Source organism: Drosophila montana, unplaced genomic scaffold (genome assembly GCF_035044405.1).
Source record: "Drosophila montana isolate Dmon_TW-CO22-7 unplaced genomic scaffold, ASM3504440v1 contig_1505_1, whole genome shotgun sequence".
Classification (NCBI taxonomy): Eukaryota; Metazoa; Arthropoda; class Insecta; order Diptera; family Drosophilidae; genus Drosophila; species Drosophila montana.
Genome location: NW_026996452.1, coordinates 4,764,102 through 4,781,928, shown reverse-complemented (window position 1 = coordinate 4,781,928; position 17,827 = coordinate 4,764,102). Strand labels below are relative to the sequence as shown.

The 17,827-nt window shown below is 42.3% G+C and overlaps 8 protein-coding genes across 10 annotated transcripts; 2 read left to right on the top strand and 6 right to left on the bottom strand.

Moving 5' to 3' along the window:
* The first annotated feature begins 126 nt into the window (after window positions 1-126).
* Window positions 127-757, top strand: Sdhaf3 (Succinate dehydrogenase assembly factor 3). 2 transcript variants are annotated; one of them, XM_064697728.1, is made up of 3 exons: window positions 127-320; window positions 388-485; window positions 542-757. In XM_064697728.1, exons 1-3 carry the CDS (start codon window positions 239-241, stop codon window positions 737-739), a joined length of 378 nt encoding a protein of 125 aa, XP_064553798.1. In that variant the 5' UTR covers window positions 127-238; the 3' UTR covers window positions 740-757. The 2 variants fall into 2 exon arrangements, with proteins under 2 accessions (XP_064553798.1, XP_064553791.1); XM_064697721.1 differs by having other exon boundaries at window positions 134-320; window positions 376-485.
* On the bottom strand, window positions 720-1,480 carry Dhfr (dihydrofolate reductase). The gene is made up of 2 exons (XM_064697710.1): window positions 1,305-1,480; window positions 720-1,233 (listed from the first exon to the last, which is right to left on the bottom strand). Exons 1-2 carry the CDS (start codon window positions 1,382-1,384, stop codon window positions 759-761), a joined length of 555 nt encoding a protein of 184 aa, XP_064553780.1. The 5' UTR covers window positions 1,385-1,480; the 3' UTR covers window positions 720-758.
* Window positions 1,481-1,626: 146 nt separating this feature from the next.
* Window positions 1,627-3,798, bottom strand: LOC135439072 (soluble guanylate cyclase 89Db). The gene has a single exon (XM_064697701.1). The coding sequence runs from the start codon at window positions 3,698-3,700 to the stop codon at window positions 1,697-1,699; it is 2,004 nt and encodes a 667-aa protein (XP_064553771.1). The 5' UTR covers window positions 3,701-3,798; the 3' UTR covers window positions 1,627-1,696.
* Window positions 3,799-7,869: 4,071 nt separating this feature from the next.
* Gyc89Da (Guanylyl cyclase at 89Da) lies at window positions 7,870-10,028 on the bottom strand. The gene has a single exon (XM_064692064.1). It carries the CDS (start codon window positions 9,991-9,993, stop codon window positions 7,990-7,992), a length of 2,004 nt encoding a protein of 667 aa, XP_064548134.1. The 5' UTR covers window positions 9,994-10,028; the 3' UTR covers window positions 7,870-7,989.
* Window positions 10,029-12,467: 2,439 nt separating this feature from the next.
* On the bottom strand, window positions 12,468-13,749 carry CSN5 (COP9 signalosome subunit 5). Of its 2 annotated transcripts, none has more exons than XM_064692006.1 (3): window positions 13,416-13,749; window positions 12,784-13,354; window positions 12,468-12,702 (listed from the first exon to the last, which is right to left on the bottom strand). In XM_064692006.1, exons 1-3 carry the CDS (start codon window positions 13,674-13,676, stop codon window positions 12,557-12,559), a joined length of 978 nt encoding a protein of 325 aa, XP_064548076.1. In that variant the 5' UTR covers window positions 13,677-13,749; the 3' UTR covers window positions 12,468-12,556. The 2 variants fall into 2 exon arrangements, with proteins under 2 accessions (XP_064548076.1, XP_064548068.1); XM_064691998.1 differs by having other exon boundaries at window positions 12,778-13,354; window positions 13,416-13,746.
* Window positions 13,750-13,857: 108 nt separating this feature from the next.
* Window positions 13,858-14,622, top strand: LOC135435121 (V-type proton ATPase subunit F 1-like). The gene has a single exon (XM_064692028.1). It carries the CDS (start codon window positions 14,106-14,108, stop codon window positions 14,478-14,480), a length of 375 nt encoding a protein of 124 aa, XP_064548098.1. The 5' UTR covers window positions 13,858-14,105; the 3' UTR covers window positions 14,481-14,622.
* On the bottom strand, window positions 14,542-15,675 carry LOC135435111 (uncharacterized). The gene is made up of 3 exons (XM_064692016.1): window positions 15,497-15,675; window positions 15,091-15,438; window positions 14,542-15,018 (listed from the first exon to the last, which is right to left on the bottom strand). The coding sequence occupies exons 1-3, from the start codon at window positions 15,506-15,508 to the stop codon at window positions 14,677-14,679; spliced, it is 702 nt and encodes a 233-aa protein (XP_064548086.1). The 5' UTR covers window positions 15,509-15,675; the 3' UTR covers window positions 14,542-14,676.
* Window positions 15,676-15,947: 272 nt separating this feature from the next.
* Window positions 15,948-17,666, bottom strand: Der-2 (Derlin-2). Its single transcript, XM_064694230.1, has 4 exons — window positions 17,319-17,666; window positions 16,874-17,230; window positions 16,631-16,794; window positions 15,948-16,542 (listed from the first exon to the last, which is right to left on the bottom strand). Exons 1-4 carry the CDS (start codon window positions 17,403-17,405, stop codon window positions 16,374-16,376), a joined length of 777 nt encoding a protein of 258 aa, XP_064550300.1. The 5' UTR covers window positions 17,406-17,666; the 3' UTR covers window positions 15,948-16,373.
* Between the last annotated feature and the right edge of the window lie 161 nt (window positions 17,667-17,827).

Below are 17,827 nucleotides of genomic sequence, written 5' to 3'. Positions count from 1 at the left end.
TAATATGGTTTATTTACAGACGATATTTATGCGTTGTTAACGGTTATTTATATTTTTTATTGCAGTTTTTCTTTTTAGTTATTTGCACCTATCGATAAGATTCATCGTCTACGATATATCGATAGACTTCCCAGCCCTGGGTTTGACTAGCTGCCTGGCGCAGCAAGTTGTTATTATAATATAAGATTTTGTTATTCCTATATGGAACAGATTTAAGTATATTTATTAAATAAACACTATGTCGAAAATAACAATGAGTCAATTGACGCACCCACAGCGCGTGCGTTTACTGTACAAAACCATATTGCGACTGCATCGAGGTAAGTGCAACAGCCGCATAAGCATAACCAGATCTTAATTCAAAACATTCCGAAGGTCTGCCCACAGAACTGCGCGCTTTGGGCGATAACTATGTGCGCGATGAGTTCAGGCGGCATCTCAAATGCAATCCCATGGAGGCACAACTTTTTATGACCGAGTGGGCTGTAAGATTTACGTAAGCGTGTTCAAGGCTTTCTAATTGCCACGCCTCTTCTTTTAGCGCTACGCCTCTACCATCACAAAGCAGCTGGGACTGCGCGGCAAACCGAAAGGTGAACTGGGCGAGCCGCTGGATCCCCAGTCGGTGGAAATGCTCAAGGATGACCAAGTAGTACAGCTATACGAGCTAATGCTGGCCACCAAGGCACTTGATGGAGATACAATAACGGCAGATGATGTGAGAGGCAGTAATCAATAAATTGTAGTTTTATTATTAGTTATTGTTTTTCCAATATTTTGTATTCGTATTTAATACCGTTCTCCTCCTGCACACCATGTGGCGTGTCCTCATCGAGCGGTACCTCATGAAAACTAACCGGTATGTTGGGAAAGAATGTGTCGCATTCGAACTGCTCTTGGATTTTCGTAATATACAGGCGATGGCAACGCGGCGATGCCATCGCCTCCTCATATACCCCGCTGCCGCCCACAATCCAAATGTTCTCGATCTGATCGCACCATGGCTCACTTTCCAACGTTTTCAACGCCTCCTCCAGACTGCGGCACAGCAGCACATCATTTGGTAGCTCTGCTTTAGACATCGTCGTGCTGAGCACAATGTTCAGGCGGTCTGGCAGCGGTCGCTTACTGGGCGGTACACCAAAATAGGTCTTTCGGCCCATGATGACAACATTGCGTTTGGCAGGATCGCTAGTGCGTTTCGTCGTGCGACTAAAATACTTGAGTTCGGATCTGTCGATGGGAAATGTTTAAAAAAAAAAAAATAACAAAAAACTCGGAATGCGCATGACTTTGAAACTTACTTGAGACGCCAGGGCAGATCGCCCTTGAGGCCAATGCCAAAGTTTTCGCAAACTGCAACAATTAAATTATACCTAAGCATCTTGACAGTCTGAATCAACTAATTGAGATAATATGGATGCTATCTTTATATCATCAAATTCAAACACAAAAGTTTCAAGGGAAGAAGCAGACCGGTTATCGGTTTAATTTTCCATGACGTTGTGTGCCTGGCTAACTGCCGCCGATAACTGCATGTGATGTTTATCGGTTTATCGGCTTACCACTTATCGCACATTTTAGGTATTTAAACTCGGCGTGTTTTCTTTATTAAAATGCCAAATCTTTACATTAAAGTGTCATTTAGTACTACAAAGACAGATATATTGACTTGCACTTTTATATAATAAGTTTATTATTCTGGTCCTGCGAGCAACCAATAGGTTTCCATATCCCCCTTGCCCTTAACTTTCACAAAGCCGCGCGCCTCCACTTTGTATCCCACCTCCCGCACTTTCATGGCCGTGTAGTTGGACAATTGTATCTTCCAAGGATCGCAGCTGCTCTCCATGCGCGAGGCCGTATTCACAGTATCCCCGAAGAGGCAGTACCGTGGCACCTTCATGCCAACCACACCAGCTACCACTGGACCAGAATTGATGCCCACGCGGATAGCCACATCCGGAAGATTGTGGGCCTTCACCTTCTTAATAACGCGCAACGCCAAGTCGCAGGCGTGTTCGGCATGCAGAGGATTGATATCCGGTGCTCCAGACACTGCCATATAGACCATGCCCACGGTCTCTACCTTATAGACAAATGGCGATATGATCTCCTCGTCCAGCGCAGAGAACACCTTGTTTAGGGTGTTGACAGCCTGCATGGCTTCCTGTACGTTGGTTGAGCCGCTGTCGTAAATATTCATTACTTCAATGAAGATGACGGAGACCTCCTCAAAGCTTTGACAGACGTGCTCTTGTCCCATTCGCATGCGCTCCGCAATGGGTCGTGGTATCATGGAGTAGAGCAGTTCGTCACCTTGTCGCTTCCATGAATCGGCCAGCTCCAAGGACTTTTCCAGCTCATCGGAGCGCTGCTCCTCCTTCTCGAACATAATCTCTAGCTTAGAGCAATGCTGCCAGCCCGCCATGACCAGCTCACGGCTCAGGCCATGTGGATTGAGATCATTCAGGTATAAGCCGATGCCATGCAGCTCGTCCAGATTCTCAATCAAGGGGCTGCACAGAAAGATTAACGAGTCCACATCCTTGATATAGAACATCTGACCCTTGAGCAGAATAGAACGAAGACCTACTGAAGCCCTGCGCAATCCTGTGGCCGGATCGATTTCCTTCGTTGCTGCTGCCGCTTCTTCTTCATCCTTTTCATGCTCCTTTTCAAACTCCTGGGCCTTGGCCACTGCCATGGTCTGTGCCTCGTTCAAGCTCGAGTCGTCGTAGTTCTCATAATCGAGATTGAGGGCCGCATCATAGGCGGCTCGACTGTGCCCGGTGCGTATCAGCTCCATCTCGAACAGCACGGTTCGCATCTGTAAAATGGTATCCCACTCGATTTTGGTGTCTTTTGGCCGCCGGCACTTGAACACATCCATGACATGGGTGCCAATAAAGCTCTTGGGATTAACGCCCGGATTATGCAGTATCCAAGTCTCAATGATCTTCTCGCCAGCTAGCGTTATTTTCATGTCATGATTCAAAACAATTGTAAAGGGGAACAGCTCTAGGAACACGTTCAGGTCCACCGACGGCATCTTCAGCTGCGATGGATGGGCGACAACGTTGACACGTTGGGCCATATAGTCGCGGTTGTCAAAGTCCAGGCGATACTTAACTATTACCGTTAAGGGACCGTCGGAGAGCTTAATGGGTCCCGCGGTGCCGCCGCATATATCATTCTGACTCTCGATAACATAGGCTGTCATTTGCAGGCCATAGAACTCCCGGGCCACCTCCGTCATCTGTCCGATGAGATATTTGGACATGCCTGTGCGCCCGCTGCGATATAATATGACCGCTCCATTATCATCCATATTGGTCAGCTGCATGCTGGGCGACTTCATCTTCGGGTATGTGAATCTCATCTGCAGATGTATATTATCGATGGACTGCAGGAAATCGCAAAAATACCGACCCGTCGAGCGTATCATCTTGTCATAGCCAAAGTTACTGAAGAAGCGCACGAAACATTTGCCAAAGAAGTTCATGCAAAAGTCAAAGGACTCGCCCGTACAGGCGGATAGCGCTGCGGCAATATCCGGCATCAGCTTATCCGGATATATTTGATGCGTTTTAAAGCTATTATGCTTGCAGTCGACTATCTGGCAGATCTTTGTCCATGTCTCCATGCCGTATTCCTCCTGGATATAGTGCTGCACGCTCTCGTACAGCATTCCGTACATGATGGCGGCTGTGGTTTTTTGTTCAATTTACGTGGCCCCCCCGGGGCGTAAGGCGTAAGGATTCGACTCGAGTGGCTGGGCGGCCAGGTGTTTTTGTGCGCTCAAATTGTTTGCGTCAAGTTTATCTGCAACGAGTAAAAGTTTGTAAGCGCATAATTAGGGCAGCCAATTACAAAGTTTTTCCATTATTCAAAGAAAAGAACTTAAGTCAATTTGTCAGGGATTACCGAAGGTCAAGTCTTTGATATTAGATTAGGCAATGACATTGAACGTACTTTAGCTACACAATTTATTTTTTTCATATTTCTGAGATATACTTTATGGAACTATTTTATTTATAGACTACCAAATATTTTGAAATTAGTAATAAATTGTTATGTAGATATTTTAAGCATAGATAGTCTTGCTTGTAAAAAGAATCAATCTCCCATCGGGAACATTTTAGAGCTGGTTTATGCCAAGTGATTGACGGCTGATTTAGTTTATTTCTTTAAGATTATACGCATGAGTTGTTAACCCGTTACAACTTTGCCGTCAAGCATAAAATTGAGTTAAGGATTTGACAAATGTCACTTAAGGAGCCTGCTCGAAACAGAAACTCAGCCAAGTATATCTTTCGCGGCAACATGCACAAGAAGTTAAGAGGCTTCGGCGCCGATATATCTTTTGATTTATGGCCCTGGCAGTTTAATTTGGTTTTACTTTCACGCCGCCAAGACACGAGCCCGCCTGCTACCGAGGCTGCCCCCCGGTTCCCGTGCCAGGAGTCGTGTCCTTGCGCCTGTCACGTTCACAAAATAACAGCAGCTCGTTGTTTCTTAACTTATTTCAGTTGCTTTTCGCTTTTGCTCCTGGTAATTCGTTTTGCTGTGCTCTTTTATTTTTCAATTTGCCCTTGTAAAACATTTGTCAAACTAACTGAAAGGCCATAAATTTTGCGCATTAAATAAATTTAAACGTTGCCTACTTACCGAAAACTCATCAAAAATTTTATGAATTTAATATGGCGTTAATATTTAATTAGGTATATATACAATATTTTAGAGAGTTTTTAATATGTTTTTTGAAAGATAAGTCAAGCTATTCTTACCGATTTATACCACTTTAATGCATATAAAATATTTATTAATATCTTGGTCTATAAATTCGAAATTTACGCCATGGTTTTAAATGTTCTTAAGTATTTAAAGATCGAAGCACATAAATAAATAATTCAGTTTTTAAAGATCTCCCAACTAAGGACTTTGCACTAAAGTTTAAATTCTTTAAAGCATTACTTGGCAAAACAATAAATACATCAACTGAACAGGCTATAAAAGTTCTGTGTTTATTGGTAATACACTTTCTATGTCTCTTAAAATAAGTTAATTTGTAATTGTTTATTGCAAAACAGAATAAGAAATAAGAACAGAAATCAAGTTTAAATTCTGTTTAAAGCAAAGAACACAATAACCATAGATCATAAAATCAAATGTATTAGAGTATGTAGTTAATGCTGTGCAGACATCATATTATCTGTAAAGTTCATAAAGTGTTTAAGTATTCAATGTTTGTTAAATTAAACCTCAGATAATACCGTTAGCTGCTTAACATTAACATTAGCATATTTATTGCCTGTTTATTACGCCGAAAAGTAGCTTACATTGTGCGCCAAAATCCTCAGATAGATTCCATACATATATAATATATATTTTTATGCCTTGCGGCAGATCAAACATTTAAATAACTTCCGTGTTCACTTTTGTTTTAAATTTATCTTCGTCGACCTATTCGCATTGTTTATTTATAATTTACAGTTAGCTGACACAAGCATATGCTCCACACACTCTCTCACTCATACGCACATAAATTTGCCCGGATTTGTCGCAGTTTCCCGTTGTTTAACACTGAGCTTTAGCTGTTGACGCACCGTCGCTCTCGGCTGCTGTTATTGTACTAATTTGTTGTTGTTGCTTCGACTTGTGCTCCATAGCGGCGGCAATCATTCGCCGCGCCTTGCCTTGAACTTCGTTCGAAATCGTCTCGTGTGATTGCTTCGGACAGCGATTTGCAGCGTTCGCGCTGCGTCGTGCGAATGTAGCGTGTTTCGTTGGCGTCCAGGTCTTTTATAGGCGACTCCCGGATCTAACACTGCTCGCCATTTCCGCGCACTTTACGCCTTTTTTTTCCTCCTTGCAGACACGCACTGCACGACACGTCGCACCGCTCCCGCCCCCGTCATTATCGTTAGTGTTTCATTTCATGTCAATGTGCTCTGCCCCCCTCACTAACGCCCCTGGTGGTTTGATGCCAATTGACGCTCGCTTTTCGATAAAGCATCAAATGAAAGCGAGTTTATTCTTTGCTCCTTTCCCGTTACGTGCTTATGAGCTCTTGGCATTGTCCCTTGGCCCTTGTTCCGTTACATTCAAGTGTTACAGTAGGGACGGGCAGACACACACAGGCTGCGCGGCATTAGTTCTTTGTGTTCAGGGAATCATATTATTGTAATGTAATAGTTAAGAATGCAGGAAATTGATTTATGCTCCATGTTAACCACATTAAGGACAAATAACATTCTAAACTAAATTAAAAATTTATAAAAGCCTGTCCGTTACACTTGTCCCTTTTAAACTATTCCCTACTAATAGAAATAAGCTTACCTAAGACTAGCCTTCTATATGAACTAGTTCCCTAATGCAAGCTCCAGTTCCTTAAGCGCGCAGCCCTGTGCTATTTTCTCACAGTTCGTGAAATGTATCATTTTTGAAGCCTTTGCCTTTGCCCTCTGTGGGTTCGCTTTGGGTTCTGCTGCTGTGTTTAATACTCTGACATTTTCACGCATACCTATAAAATACAGAAGCATGCGTGTGTGTGTGTGTGTAAGTATTCGAGTTATGTTTTAAAGCAATTTAATGGGGATTTTTGTCGTTGGGTAAACCAAAGCCTTGACAGCAAACGCATCTTTTACCCAAAAAGGATTTGGCAATTTTATGGGACAACATTTGTATAGTCAAACAGATGATGTTGATAAGCATGGATGGGACCTTAAGCGATTCGAGCTTAGATATATTCAGTTTATCAAAAAAGGGCTGAGGAACGTTGCGAACGTTTAAAAGCTACTCAAAATGCTATTAATCAAAGACAACAATAAATTATGTACAGATAGAATTTCCTTGAAAAGTTTACATATTTTGATATATATACACGCAAACAACTTAACTCGGAATTATCGAAACTCGAACCGGCAACGGAAATTAATTGACTTAACAAAGCTTAAATTGTACGTGCGACTTTGGGGTCCCCTTTGGTCACGCACAATGTCTTAATTTAATTGTGGTGGCACATCCCAAGGGACAGGCGGGGGCTGGCTGGCAGGGGGGGAGGGGGGGTGGGGGTAGCCACAATTGCCACTTAAATTCGCCAGAAAGTATGCTATGCTCCTATGATGAGCTTGACACGCGAACAGCTAATAAAAGTTATTAAAAATGATATTTTTGATGTCCGGAGAGTACGGCTCGGCGACAGTACGTTGCGGCTACGTAACGAACACGGACGTCGAGCGATTACGTTTTATGGCACATAATGATAGCAATCGGGCTGATCAAAGCATCGTAAGCGGGCTGTGCGGAGGATGACAACCAGTTTGTAAAATCAGTAAAAAAAAAAAAAATGGAAATTTGTAAAAGCCTATAACACGTACGTATTCCTTTAAAATGATTAAAGTCTAATTTACCCTTCTTTTGACGGGAAAAGGAGCGTCAAGTAGGGAACATTAATTTAGCTCAAATATACCTTCAAGTTATTTTTCCTTACAAAACAAAATTATAATCCTAGAATTAAAAACTTCGAAGAATCTAACATATTACACTTACTATAAGAAATGTTAGAAAAAGTTTGTGTCTTATTTTGATTCTTATATGCTTTGAACTATATAATCTCACAATTTGTAAAGAATGTACACTTTACTTTATTACTACTCTACTTCAAGATATATATTTACGTCAAGAGATATATCTAACTTAATTTGTGCAACGCCCGATAGATGAGTTTACAATGTGGACGCGGGTTCAAATCCTAGACCAGACATCGCTATTTTAAAGCTTGTATATACTTTACTCCCAGCTAATTATTAAAAACACAGCACAAAAGAAGAATATTCAAATTTAATGCAATTTAGAAAACTCACGAGTGCCAAAGAAAAATGTAGTGCAGTGCGCTGATTATATCATATCTTTGAATGTACTGCAAGTACACAGAGTGGATATGGGAGGATTACAATAGTATAATGGGGAGCATATTTGAAATCTTCAATCTTCAGGGCCTCCAAGCAGCCAGTAGGTTTCCATTTCGCCTTTACCTTTGACCTGAACAGTACCGCGTGACTCAACCTTATAGCCCACAGCTCGCACTTTCTCGGCCGTATAGGTGGACAATTGTATCTTCCACGGATCGCAGCTACTCTCCATGCGCGAGGCCGTATTCACAGTGTCCCCGAAGAGGCAGTACCGTGGCACCTTTAGACCGACGACACCCGCCACCACTGGACCCGAGTTGATGCCCACACGGATGGCCACATCTGGCAAATGTTGGGACTTCACCTTCTTGATGACTCGCATGGCCAAGTCGCAGGCGTGTTCGGCATGCAGAGGATTGATGTCCGGCGCGCCAGAGACTGCCATATAGACCATGCCCACGGTCTCTACCTTATAGACAAATGGCGATATGATCTCCTCGTCCAGCGTAGAGAACACCTTGTTTAAGGCGTTGACAGCCTGCATGGCTTCCTGCACGTTGTTTGAGCCGCTGTCGTAGATATTCATGACCTCCATAAAGATGACGGAGACCTCCTCAAAGCTCTGGCAGACGTGCTCATGACCCATGCGCATACGTTCCGCAATGGGTCGTGGTATCATGGAATAAAGAAGATCATCCCCTTGGCGCTTCCACGAATCGGCCAGCTGCAAGGACTTTTCCAGCTCATCGGATCGCTGCTCCTCCTTCTCGAACATCATTTCCAGCTTGGAGCAATGCTGCCAGCCCGCCATGACCAGCTCACGGCTCAGGCCATGTGGATTGAGATCATTCAGGTATAAGCCGATGCCATGCAGCTCGTCCAGATTCTCAATCAAGGGGCTGCACAGAAAGATCAACGAGTCCACATCCTTGATATAGAACATCTGTCCCTTGAGCAGAATAGAGCGCAGGCCCTGTGAGGCACGACGTTCGCCTGTTGCCGGATCGATTTCCTCCTCGCTGGGCTCCTCATTCGGATTATCCGAATTCTGCTCAGTTAATTCCTTGGCCTTGGCCAAGGCCACATTCTGGGCCTCGTTGAGCATCATGTCATCATAGTTCTCAAAGTCCATGTTGATTACAGCATCATAAGCAGCCCGATTGTGGCCCGTGCGTATGAGCTCAAACTCAAAGAGGACCGCGCGCATCTGTATCAAAGTGTCCCAGTTGATGGTGGTGTCCTTGGGCCGACGACAGTAAAAGAGATCCAGGATGTGCGTGCCGATGAATGCCTTGGGGTTGGCGCCTGGATTATGCATAATCCACGTCTCGACAATTTTCTCGCCCGCATGCGTTATTTTCATTTCATGATTGAGCACAAATGTGAAGGGGAACAGCTCCAGGAACACATTCAAATTGACTGTGGGCATCTTCAGCTGGGACGGATGCGCCGCAGTGTTAACACGCTTCGCCATATACTCGCGATTATCAAAGTCCAGCCGATATTTGACAATAACCGTCAGAGGACCATCTGTCAGCTTAATGGGTCCCGCGGTGCCGCCGGAAATATCATTCTGGCTCTCGACCACATAGGCCTTGATCTCCAGCCCATAGAACTCCCTGGCCACCTCCGTCATCTGCCCGATGAGATATTTGGACATGCCCGTACGCCCGCTGCGATATAATATAATCGCTCCGCTGTCGTCCATGCTGGTCAGCTGCATGCTCGGCGACTTCATCTTCGGGTATGTGAAGCGCATGATCAGGTGTATATTATCGATGGACTGCAGGAAATCGCAAAAATAGCGACCCGTCGAGCGTATCATCTTGTCGTAGCCAAAGTTACTGAAGAAGCGCACGAAACATTTGCCAAAGAAGTTCATGCAAAAGTCAAAGGACTCGCCCGTACAGGCGGATAGCGCTGCGGCAATATCCGGCATCAACTTGTCCGGATATATCTGATGCGTTTTAAAGGTATTGTGCTTGCAGTCGACAATGCGACAAACCTTCTTCCAGACCTCTATGCCGTACTCCTCCTGCACATAGTGCTGCACACTCTCATACAACATTCCATACATGATTCAGCCGATTTTATTGTGCCTTTAAAAATTATATATATATGGGATTTTAATCATTAATCAACTTGGGAAAACGGGAAAAAAAGGGGTTATAAATAAAGAGTATATTAATTGTATAAAATTTCATTAAACAATGCCAATGTTGGAAAAGCTCGCAAAGCAGGTCGGTTTCACCCGACTGTGCAATACTCTGTTCACATTGCAAAATCAACTTATATTAGTCGAAATTCTTGTTCGTGACTAAGAGAGTACAAGAAGGACGAGCACAATTTAATATACTCGATTTCACTTTGTGAACAGTGTATAAGAATTAACTTCACTCCTCGAAATTTGTGCAAATCGGACCATTATATCATATATTTAGCTAGTTATCAGTTATTATATAGAAATTTTAATGTAATTAAATTTAAGATTTTTTGTCATTTTATATATGTACATCATCCCGATTTTATCTACATCATCTCAATTTTTTAAGCTTAAGCTAACATTAATTTCCGATTTAATTTTCACACATTTTCACTTACTTAATGCTCAGTTCTGCTTTAAGGGAGCAACAGGTGTGCGCTTTATATAAATTAAAAATTCAGATCCCTTTCACTTTTTAATGGCATTAATTATTTATGGCCTGAACAAAATGCATGCCGAAATCCTTAATGTAATTTTCACAGGCTTCGCTTTTTTTTTTTGTGCGACCGGCTTTTTTGCCCGAGGATGTTTTCGTTGATTTGTGATTTTTGCTTTTGCTTTTCCTTTTTTTTTTTTGCCAAATAAAATATGTAATTGTGCGTCGTACTGCGTGCGGGTTTCGTCCTGCGAATGAAGCGCCTGCCTTCGCTGGCCAGGACTTTTATAGCCAGATGCCTGGCAAGCATTTGGCATCGTTCGCTCGACCCGTTCGTAACCCTTTCGGGCGCGTTCCCCTCTTCGGCTGTCGGAAGGGAGACCCATTCCCTTTGACTCGACTGGTCGTTGACAATGTCATTGCTCCTCGTTGATGCCAATTGACTCCTGCTTAGTCGATAAAGTGTCCGCAATGAAGTATCCTTCCTCGATTTTATTGCTTTTATAACAATAACTCACACGCACATAATGCGTTCTTTGCATTCTTATCTTTTCAATATTTGGTTGGGTGGGGTGTTCCTTTGGCATTTCGATTGTCCGAAATGACGAAAGTTTCTCTAAAAGTCAAATGTTTATATCCTGTGCACAGGAGACATGGATGTACGTACATGCAAAAATTTGCCTTTAAAAACCTTTGAGATGTCCTCTATGACTTTGTCTGGAAGTCAATATACGATAAATTGCTTACGTAGGACTTAATCTTCCCTCTCTCCTCTCTCGATCTCTCTTATAAATACAATAAATAAATTAATATATATCTATATATTTACTTTTTCTCATGACTATTAACTTTATAATACTCATGTTTTTTGCTTTTCTGTTATCAATAATTGATAATTAGCAGCGAAAGCCTGTTGCATCTGCGGCAGATATGGCAACTCTGTTTAAACAGTGTCTTTGGTGCTTCCACATGCTGGGTGATTTCCATGTGTACGCCAATATTTTCACCAGTCGGCTGCTCGTCTTTCCTCGTCCTATGATTTGGCCTTGCGCTTGGCCGGCTTAGCAGCGGGCTTAAGCAGACGCTGATTTCGTTTATAGCTGAGGCGCGTAATGCAGGGATGATCATTTGACTGCTTTGCAGCATTCGATAATTATTTATTAAAGTAAAATGAAAAAAGATCGGAGATGAGCAACCATTTTGAAAGCTTGCATTAGAAAAATCCACTATATTGTGAATGCAGTTTTGTTATATGTTTACCAGCATTATAAAATGGCGCGAAACGGTTAAGCCCATTCCTGTTATATATTAATTGAGCACAACTCCTTAACATTTTAAGTAAAATGCTAAGGCTTCGGAATCGAGACTTGTTTAATGTTAAAAATAGTTTTAATAAACTGTAATATGACTTCGAAAAATTAATGTAATAGCGCTATGGATAATTTAAATTGCATGATAGAATTTAGACATTTTCAGTTATTATTTACATGAATGCTATGAAATGTTATATTCGTTTAAAGAATTCTGTGGAAAAGCACCACGTAACAAATCACAAAAACACTTTTACTAGTGGAAATTATGCGGAGCACAAAAACAAATGTTGACAGTTGATGACAACGGTTAAGCGTTAAGGACGTTATTTATATTAGCTGCCACATAGATAACACATACATGTGTACATACACACACACACACACACGCACACAGGGCCTGGCGCGTGACAGCGCACTTAATTAGGGGCCCCTCCCATTACCCCGCTCCCCGCTGCTTGGCATCGATTGGGCAAACAATTCGGAGCGTTGATATTTCACTTGTGGCTTATGCGGAGAATAGGATTCATGTTGGCGGTGTATATATCTACATTAATACAGACAACATTAAAATCATGATTGATGTGGCAAATAAGGCTGCATTTGTCATGGAAAATGCCCCCAATTGGAGATTTATATATTTATGAATGCAATTTCTGACAATTACAAAACGTTAAGCTTTCAGTCCAGCCTATTTGCCCAGGCCCACTTTGTTGAAGAGCTTGTCCTTGACAATTTGTGCCATCAGGCCGTGTATGAGCTCTATTGTGGAGCGGCTGCAGTCGCGCGTTGCCTTGGACAGCTTATCCTCGGATCGCTTCTCATTGACATCGGTGCCTGTGTGTAAAGGTAAAGCAAATTGTTAATTATAAAATGCAAATGAAATATTTGAAAAGAACCAAGTGTATGTACCGCGACCTAAAAAGTTTTCACTTTGCTCCAGCTTCTCAGACAAGTCCATGATTTGGCCGGTCGTGTACTCGGTATTGGTTAGGAGACCGGAGCTGCCCAACGTATTCACCCAATACTTGTTCCACAGTGAATCGAGCAGTTTGCGATCCAAGTCTGACTTAAAATAGCTTATTTCCAGCGGATAGTATTGCTTGCAATGAACGCCAAAATCCTCAATCTTGTTTAGCGGTATCGTTTGATATTCGGATGGCTCCTCATTTGGCGGCTTGTAGCCCTTTGGATATGTGCGGAATGCACCGAGGCATACCTTGCCGGCGGAGACGGTGCGCACCGGATCCACGACAATGGCTACGAATGGCTCCTGGTAGGTCTGATTGAGCATCTGGGTGGACACATCGATGCCCGACAACCAGCAGCCGTAGCCTGGATGGCTGTGATACCAGCCAACGGCATGCTCCAACCGTCCAACTTCTTTGGCTGCCTCCATATAGGCGGTCATGTACTCATAGGCCTGTGCCTGGGCATTAACGCGCGTCTCTGTGCCCTCCACGGGCAGCGCAAATGCGTCCATCACAATCTACAATTACAATTTATTTTTATGCTGAAAGACAGCCTGAACTGGTGAATATTTGAATTACCATTGTGTTGTCCTCCACTTTGCCCAACATTAGGCCCATAATCTCCAATGTGCCACCGGAGCGGGCGTGCATGACCATCTTGAGCAGCGCGAGAGCCGAAATTTTAATGTCCTTAAAGTAATGTGGATCTTTCTCCCATGGTTTGGCGTCAATTATCTGGCGCTGTTGTTCGGCATCATAACGAAAAATATCATCGCAGCTGGGCAACGTTTGTATATTATTTTCCAGCTCCCATTTCTTTTGTGCAGCATCAACATCCATTTTATAGTTTATTTATGTGCTGCTTCTATTTTTCCGGCTCGATGATTCTTTATTATACTGCTGTTGTACTCAAAAGAGTGCACCATCATGTGGCAACGCTGTTCTCGCATTAACAGACTCCCCTTTGCGTTAACAGTGTTCATATTAGCGTTAGTTATCGATAATACTTTTTGCGTTAACAACTTATATTACTCTCGTATACACCACTTACTAAGATAAATGTTAAGAATAGCTGCACCGAACCTAGAAATTACAAGCTTTACAAATATTCAATAACTTCAAATATTTGCAAAGCCGTGTGCCATAATTCTGTAAGGGCATTTGATAGTGTACTTTCATCTGTTAAGGCGATATTGGGTGTTTTTATTTTGTCGTCTCGTGACTTTCGTCAGCTGACATTTGACTTGGTGGAAGACCTGATTAAAAAAAATGGCTCTGCATTCGGCAATCAAAGGGAAATTAATCTCTGTTATAGGAGACGAGGACACTTGTGTGGGATTTCTTCTTGGTGGTATTGGTGAAATCAATAAAAATCGTCATCCCAATTTTATGGTCGTTGATAAAAATACTGCTGTGAGCGAAATTGAAGATTGCTTTAAGCGTTTCTTAAAACGCGATGACATCGACATCATCTTGATAAATCAAACATATGCTGAACTTATTCGTCATGTAATCGATGCACATACTGCACCAGTACCAGCAGTTCTGGAAATCCCATCAAAGGATCATCCCTACGATGCCAGCAAGGACTCTATTTTACGTCGTGCTCGTGGCATGTTTAATCCCGAGGATTTGGTACGCTGATTTCTAAAATTGCTGCGCTACACATATATAAACTTGTTCAATGTTTTAAAATACCTGTATCTAAAGTTTTAAATCTTAGTTTATTGTTGTAAATTGTATATTGAATGTATTAAAGCACAGGTGAAAAATATAAAAACTTAAATTACCGAATCTTATATCTGGACATATTAGTTTGACATACATTTAAGGCATACATTTATTTATCTGTATCTAATGCTTCGACAACTAGTTTCAGAATATTTCTTTTCAATTGATCAGCTATTTGTGGTTTAAGCTGGCGCATTTGATCTGCCACAAAATCGCCAAAAATTTGGGGGGAATTATGATTAGGCTCGGGCGGAGAATCCGTTTTATCCGATTTACTTCGATCATTCAGTTCTGGCGATTTGTTCACCTCCTCTTTAGTCTTGACTCCATGCGTGGACGTGGAAAACGAACTAGAGCAGGTGTCCAAATCATCCATAAAATGCATATGGCTCTGTGAAAGGGGACGTTTGATGGATATTGTATCATTGGTGTCATTCGAGCCAAGGTTTAGCTGGAATTTAGTTAAAAACAGTTCTGCTATATAGTAGAACTTATATGCATATATGTACATGTGCTAATTTACCGCATTGCCTTTGGACTTGCGAGGCTCGCAGACTTTTTGCAGAAAACTCAAAGATTCAAAGTATTGCCATTTGACTTCGATGTTATGTTGCGCCTTGGCCTGGTAGCTTCTGTATTGGTTACGCAGATTATCCCACTTGGCCTTGCAGTCGGGCGTTGTGCGATCCAGAGTTTTGGCAATAGATTGAAATGTGCTCTCACGCAATTTGCTATCCTTGTGGTTCGATTTGCTGGGATCCCACAGGACTTTGCGCTGCTCAACCAGGTGAATTAGCAGTCGGACATCGTTTGGCAACCACTCCCGTTCGATTTTTCGTATCCTTCGCGGTCGTTTACTTTCGCTTGTCTCCTGGAGTATTTCTTCATATAGTTAAGAACAATTTCATTAAAAATAATTGTCAAATTACCCAATTCTCCATTTTTTTTATGCTTGTTATCTGGCCACAAATGTATGCCCACGCGCGATTGAACAGCGCTGCCAGACTTAATCCTGAATGCAGACATTTTTGTATGGCAACATCTGGCTAGGTAGTTGCCAGATCCGGGTTGTCAGCTAATAACAAAATCTGGTACAACTCTGCCACTTGGATATTTAATTTAATTTAAATTTAATACAAATTTGAAGCGAAATCCAATTGTTTATTTCCAATTTCCTTTGTTCATAAATTGCAACTAAACAGAATTTTATGGCCACATGCAGTTAGCAAAGCGCTGCCAGACTTGGCCCCATTCTCTGACGACGTCCGTTCGTGATGCTGGCAAATTTACGTTCATACATGTATGACAGCCGACAACGAAATATGGCACAGAATTGCCGGTTCTTGGTGCTATAAAAAATTAACAGATGGCGCCACCAACTTTACAATTCCACATATGTTTTCTTTATTTTTTTTTCATGTTTGTATACATAAATATATATATAATTAATCACATGTGCTGAATCTACATAGAAGGGAAAACTTAAGGCCAATTGTAATAATTGTACAACTGAGTACCGAACTCGCCGCTACAGAATCAAAAAATCAACCAGTAATAAATACATACACACACTTGAATTAACTTTGGCTAACTATTGCACGCCATATCGGTCCGTTGAATGGCTGAGCTCTCCCCTTCTTTCGCTCTATATTTTTTTCAATATGTTCCTAATCATACCAAGCACCAAGTGAAAGCTGGCGGAGGGGTCTTAAATTAACATTTTCGTCGTCTCTTTCAAGTTCCGTGTCTTTGTTGGGCCGCATAATAAAATATTTATCAACAACTTGGTACACATAATTGTGTTTGTTATTGAGCTGCCGCTGGCGGTTGCTCGCCAGCGTCCTGGGCTTGATTGTGCTCTGGCTCTGGCTCTGGTTCTAGCGGCTGTCCCTCGCCGCCCCACATAAAGCCGCCGGGACGATCCTCTGCGGGAGCTTGATAGTTTCGTTCAATGTGCTCGTTGAAAATTCTCTTACTGCAAAATAAAAATTAAATGAGTAAGATTTGATCTATAGGTGGCAAGACTGCAAACTATGTCCGAACTGAATCGGTTTGTAGCTTACAGAAAATATGGCGTCTTGATCAGTCGAAAGCCGTTGGACAGCTGCGGATAAACATCTTCCAACACATAGTAGATGTGGCCGACGCCCATGCCGATGATGTCCACCCAAACGGTATTGCCCAAAATCATAGAACAGCATAGCAGCACCCAAGGCAGATATGGCGCCTGTTGCACGCCGACAGCAAAATACATAATAAAATTATACAATAATTGAATGGAATTGCATTGTTTTCAAAGCACATGCCTGAAAGTTGAGCACGCCGAAAAAGTTCATGGGCACCATAGGATTTCGTCTGGACCAAACATAGACCAGCATTAACGTGAATGCCTGGCCGAGGAACAACAGGTTGACAAAGATGCCAAAGAAGGTCATTAGCACGCCGCCAAATACGAACATCATCACAAAATCGGAGCTGCGACCGCGGAATGATCCATCCTCCAGCATGCGGCAATAGCGATATGTGAATACCATATTGAAAAAGAAACTAATGCCAATGGTGCCAAAGTATAGGAATGTGGTGGCCAGACGCCAAATTTGAAATTTTCGCACTATCAATGTGGGATTAAAGTACAGCTGCAGCGGCGACACCAGATCCAAGTGCTGGCAAGAAGAGATAAAGAGATAAAAAAAAAATCAGATTCAGGGTACACGTCAGCGACGATCTACAAATTATTTGCAAAGGACTAACCACCGCAAGCGTTGTGAGCACGCAGACTGTGGTATAAGCCCGGGTGACTATGGGTATATCCATGTAGAACTGACGCAGCGCATTCATCCTGGGGCTGTTTTTGTGGGTGGGTCTGTTTTGAGGAATAGTTGAACGAGTTGCTGTTGTGCGTTTTGTGGTTGGCGCTTTGGCAGCGCAAGCGTTCACATCTGCTGCAGCTAAGCGTCCTGTCCTGGTTGATTGTGGCTTTCAGGAATTGACAGATCGACAAGCTATGGGCTCTGGAGTCTGTTTTTCAATTTATATTATTGTTTCTTTTATTTTTTATTTTTACTGCTTTGTAGCGATAGAAATAATATTGTTATCGTATATCGTTAGGTGCATATATCGCACCCACAACCTTACAGAGTGTGACCTTCCAGCAGGTGGTTATTTGCTATCGGAATTATTTAGTATATTACTCTATATTATGACATACAGCTCAATACAATTTTATTTAAAGCCACACGAATATTGTATTAGAAAATTTG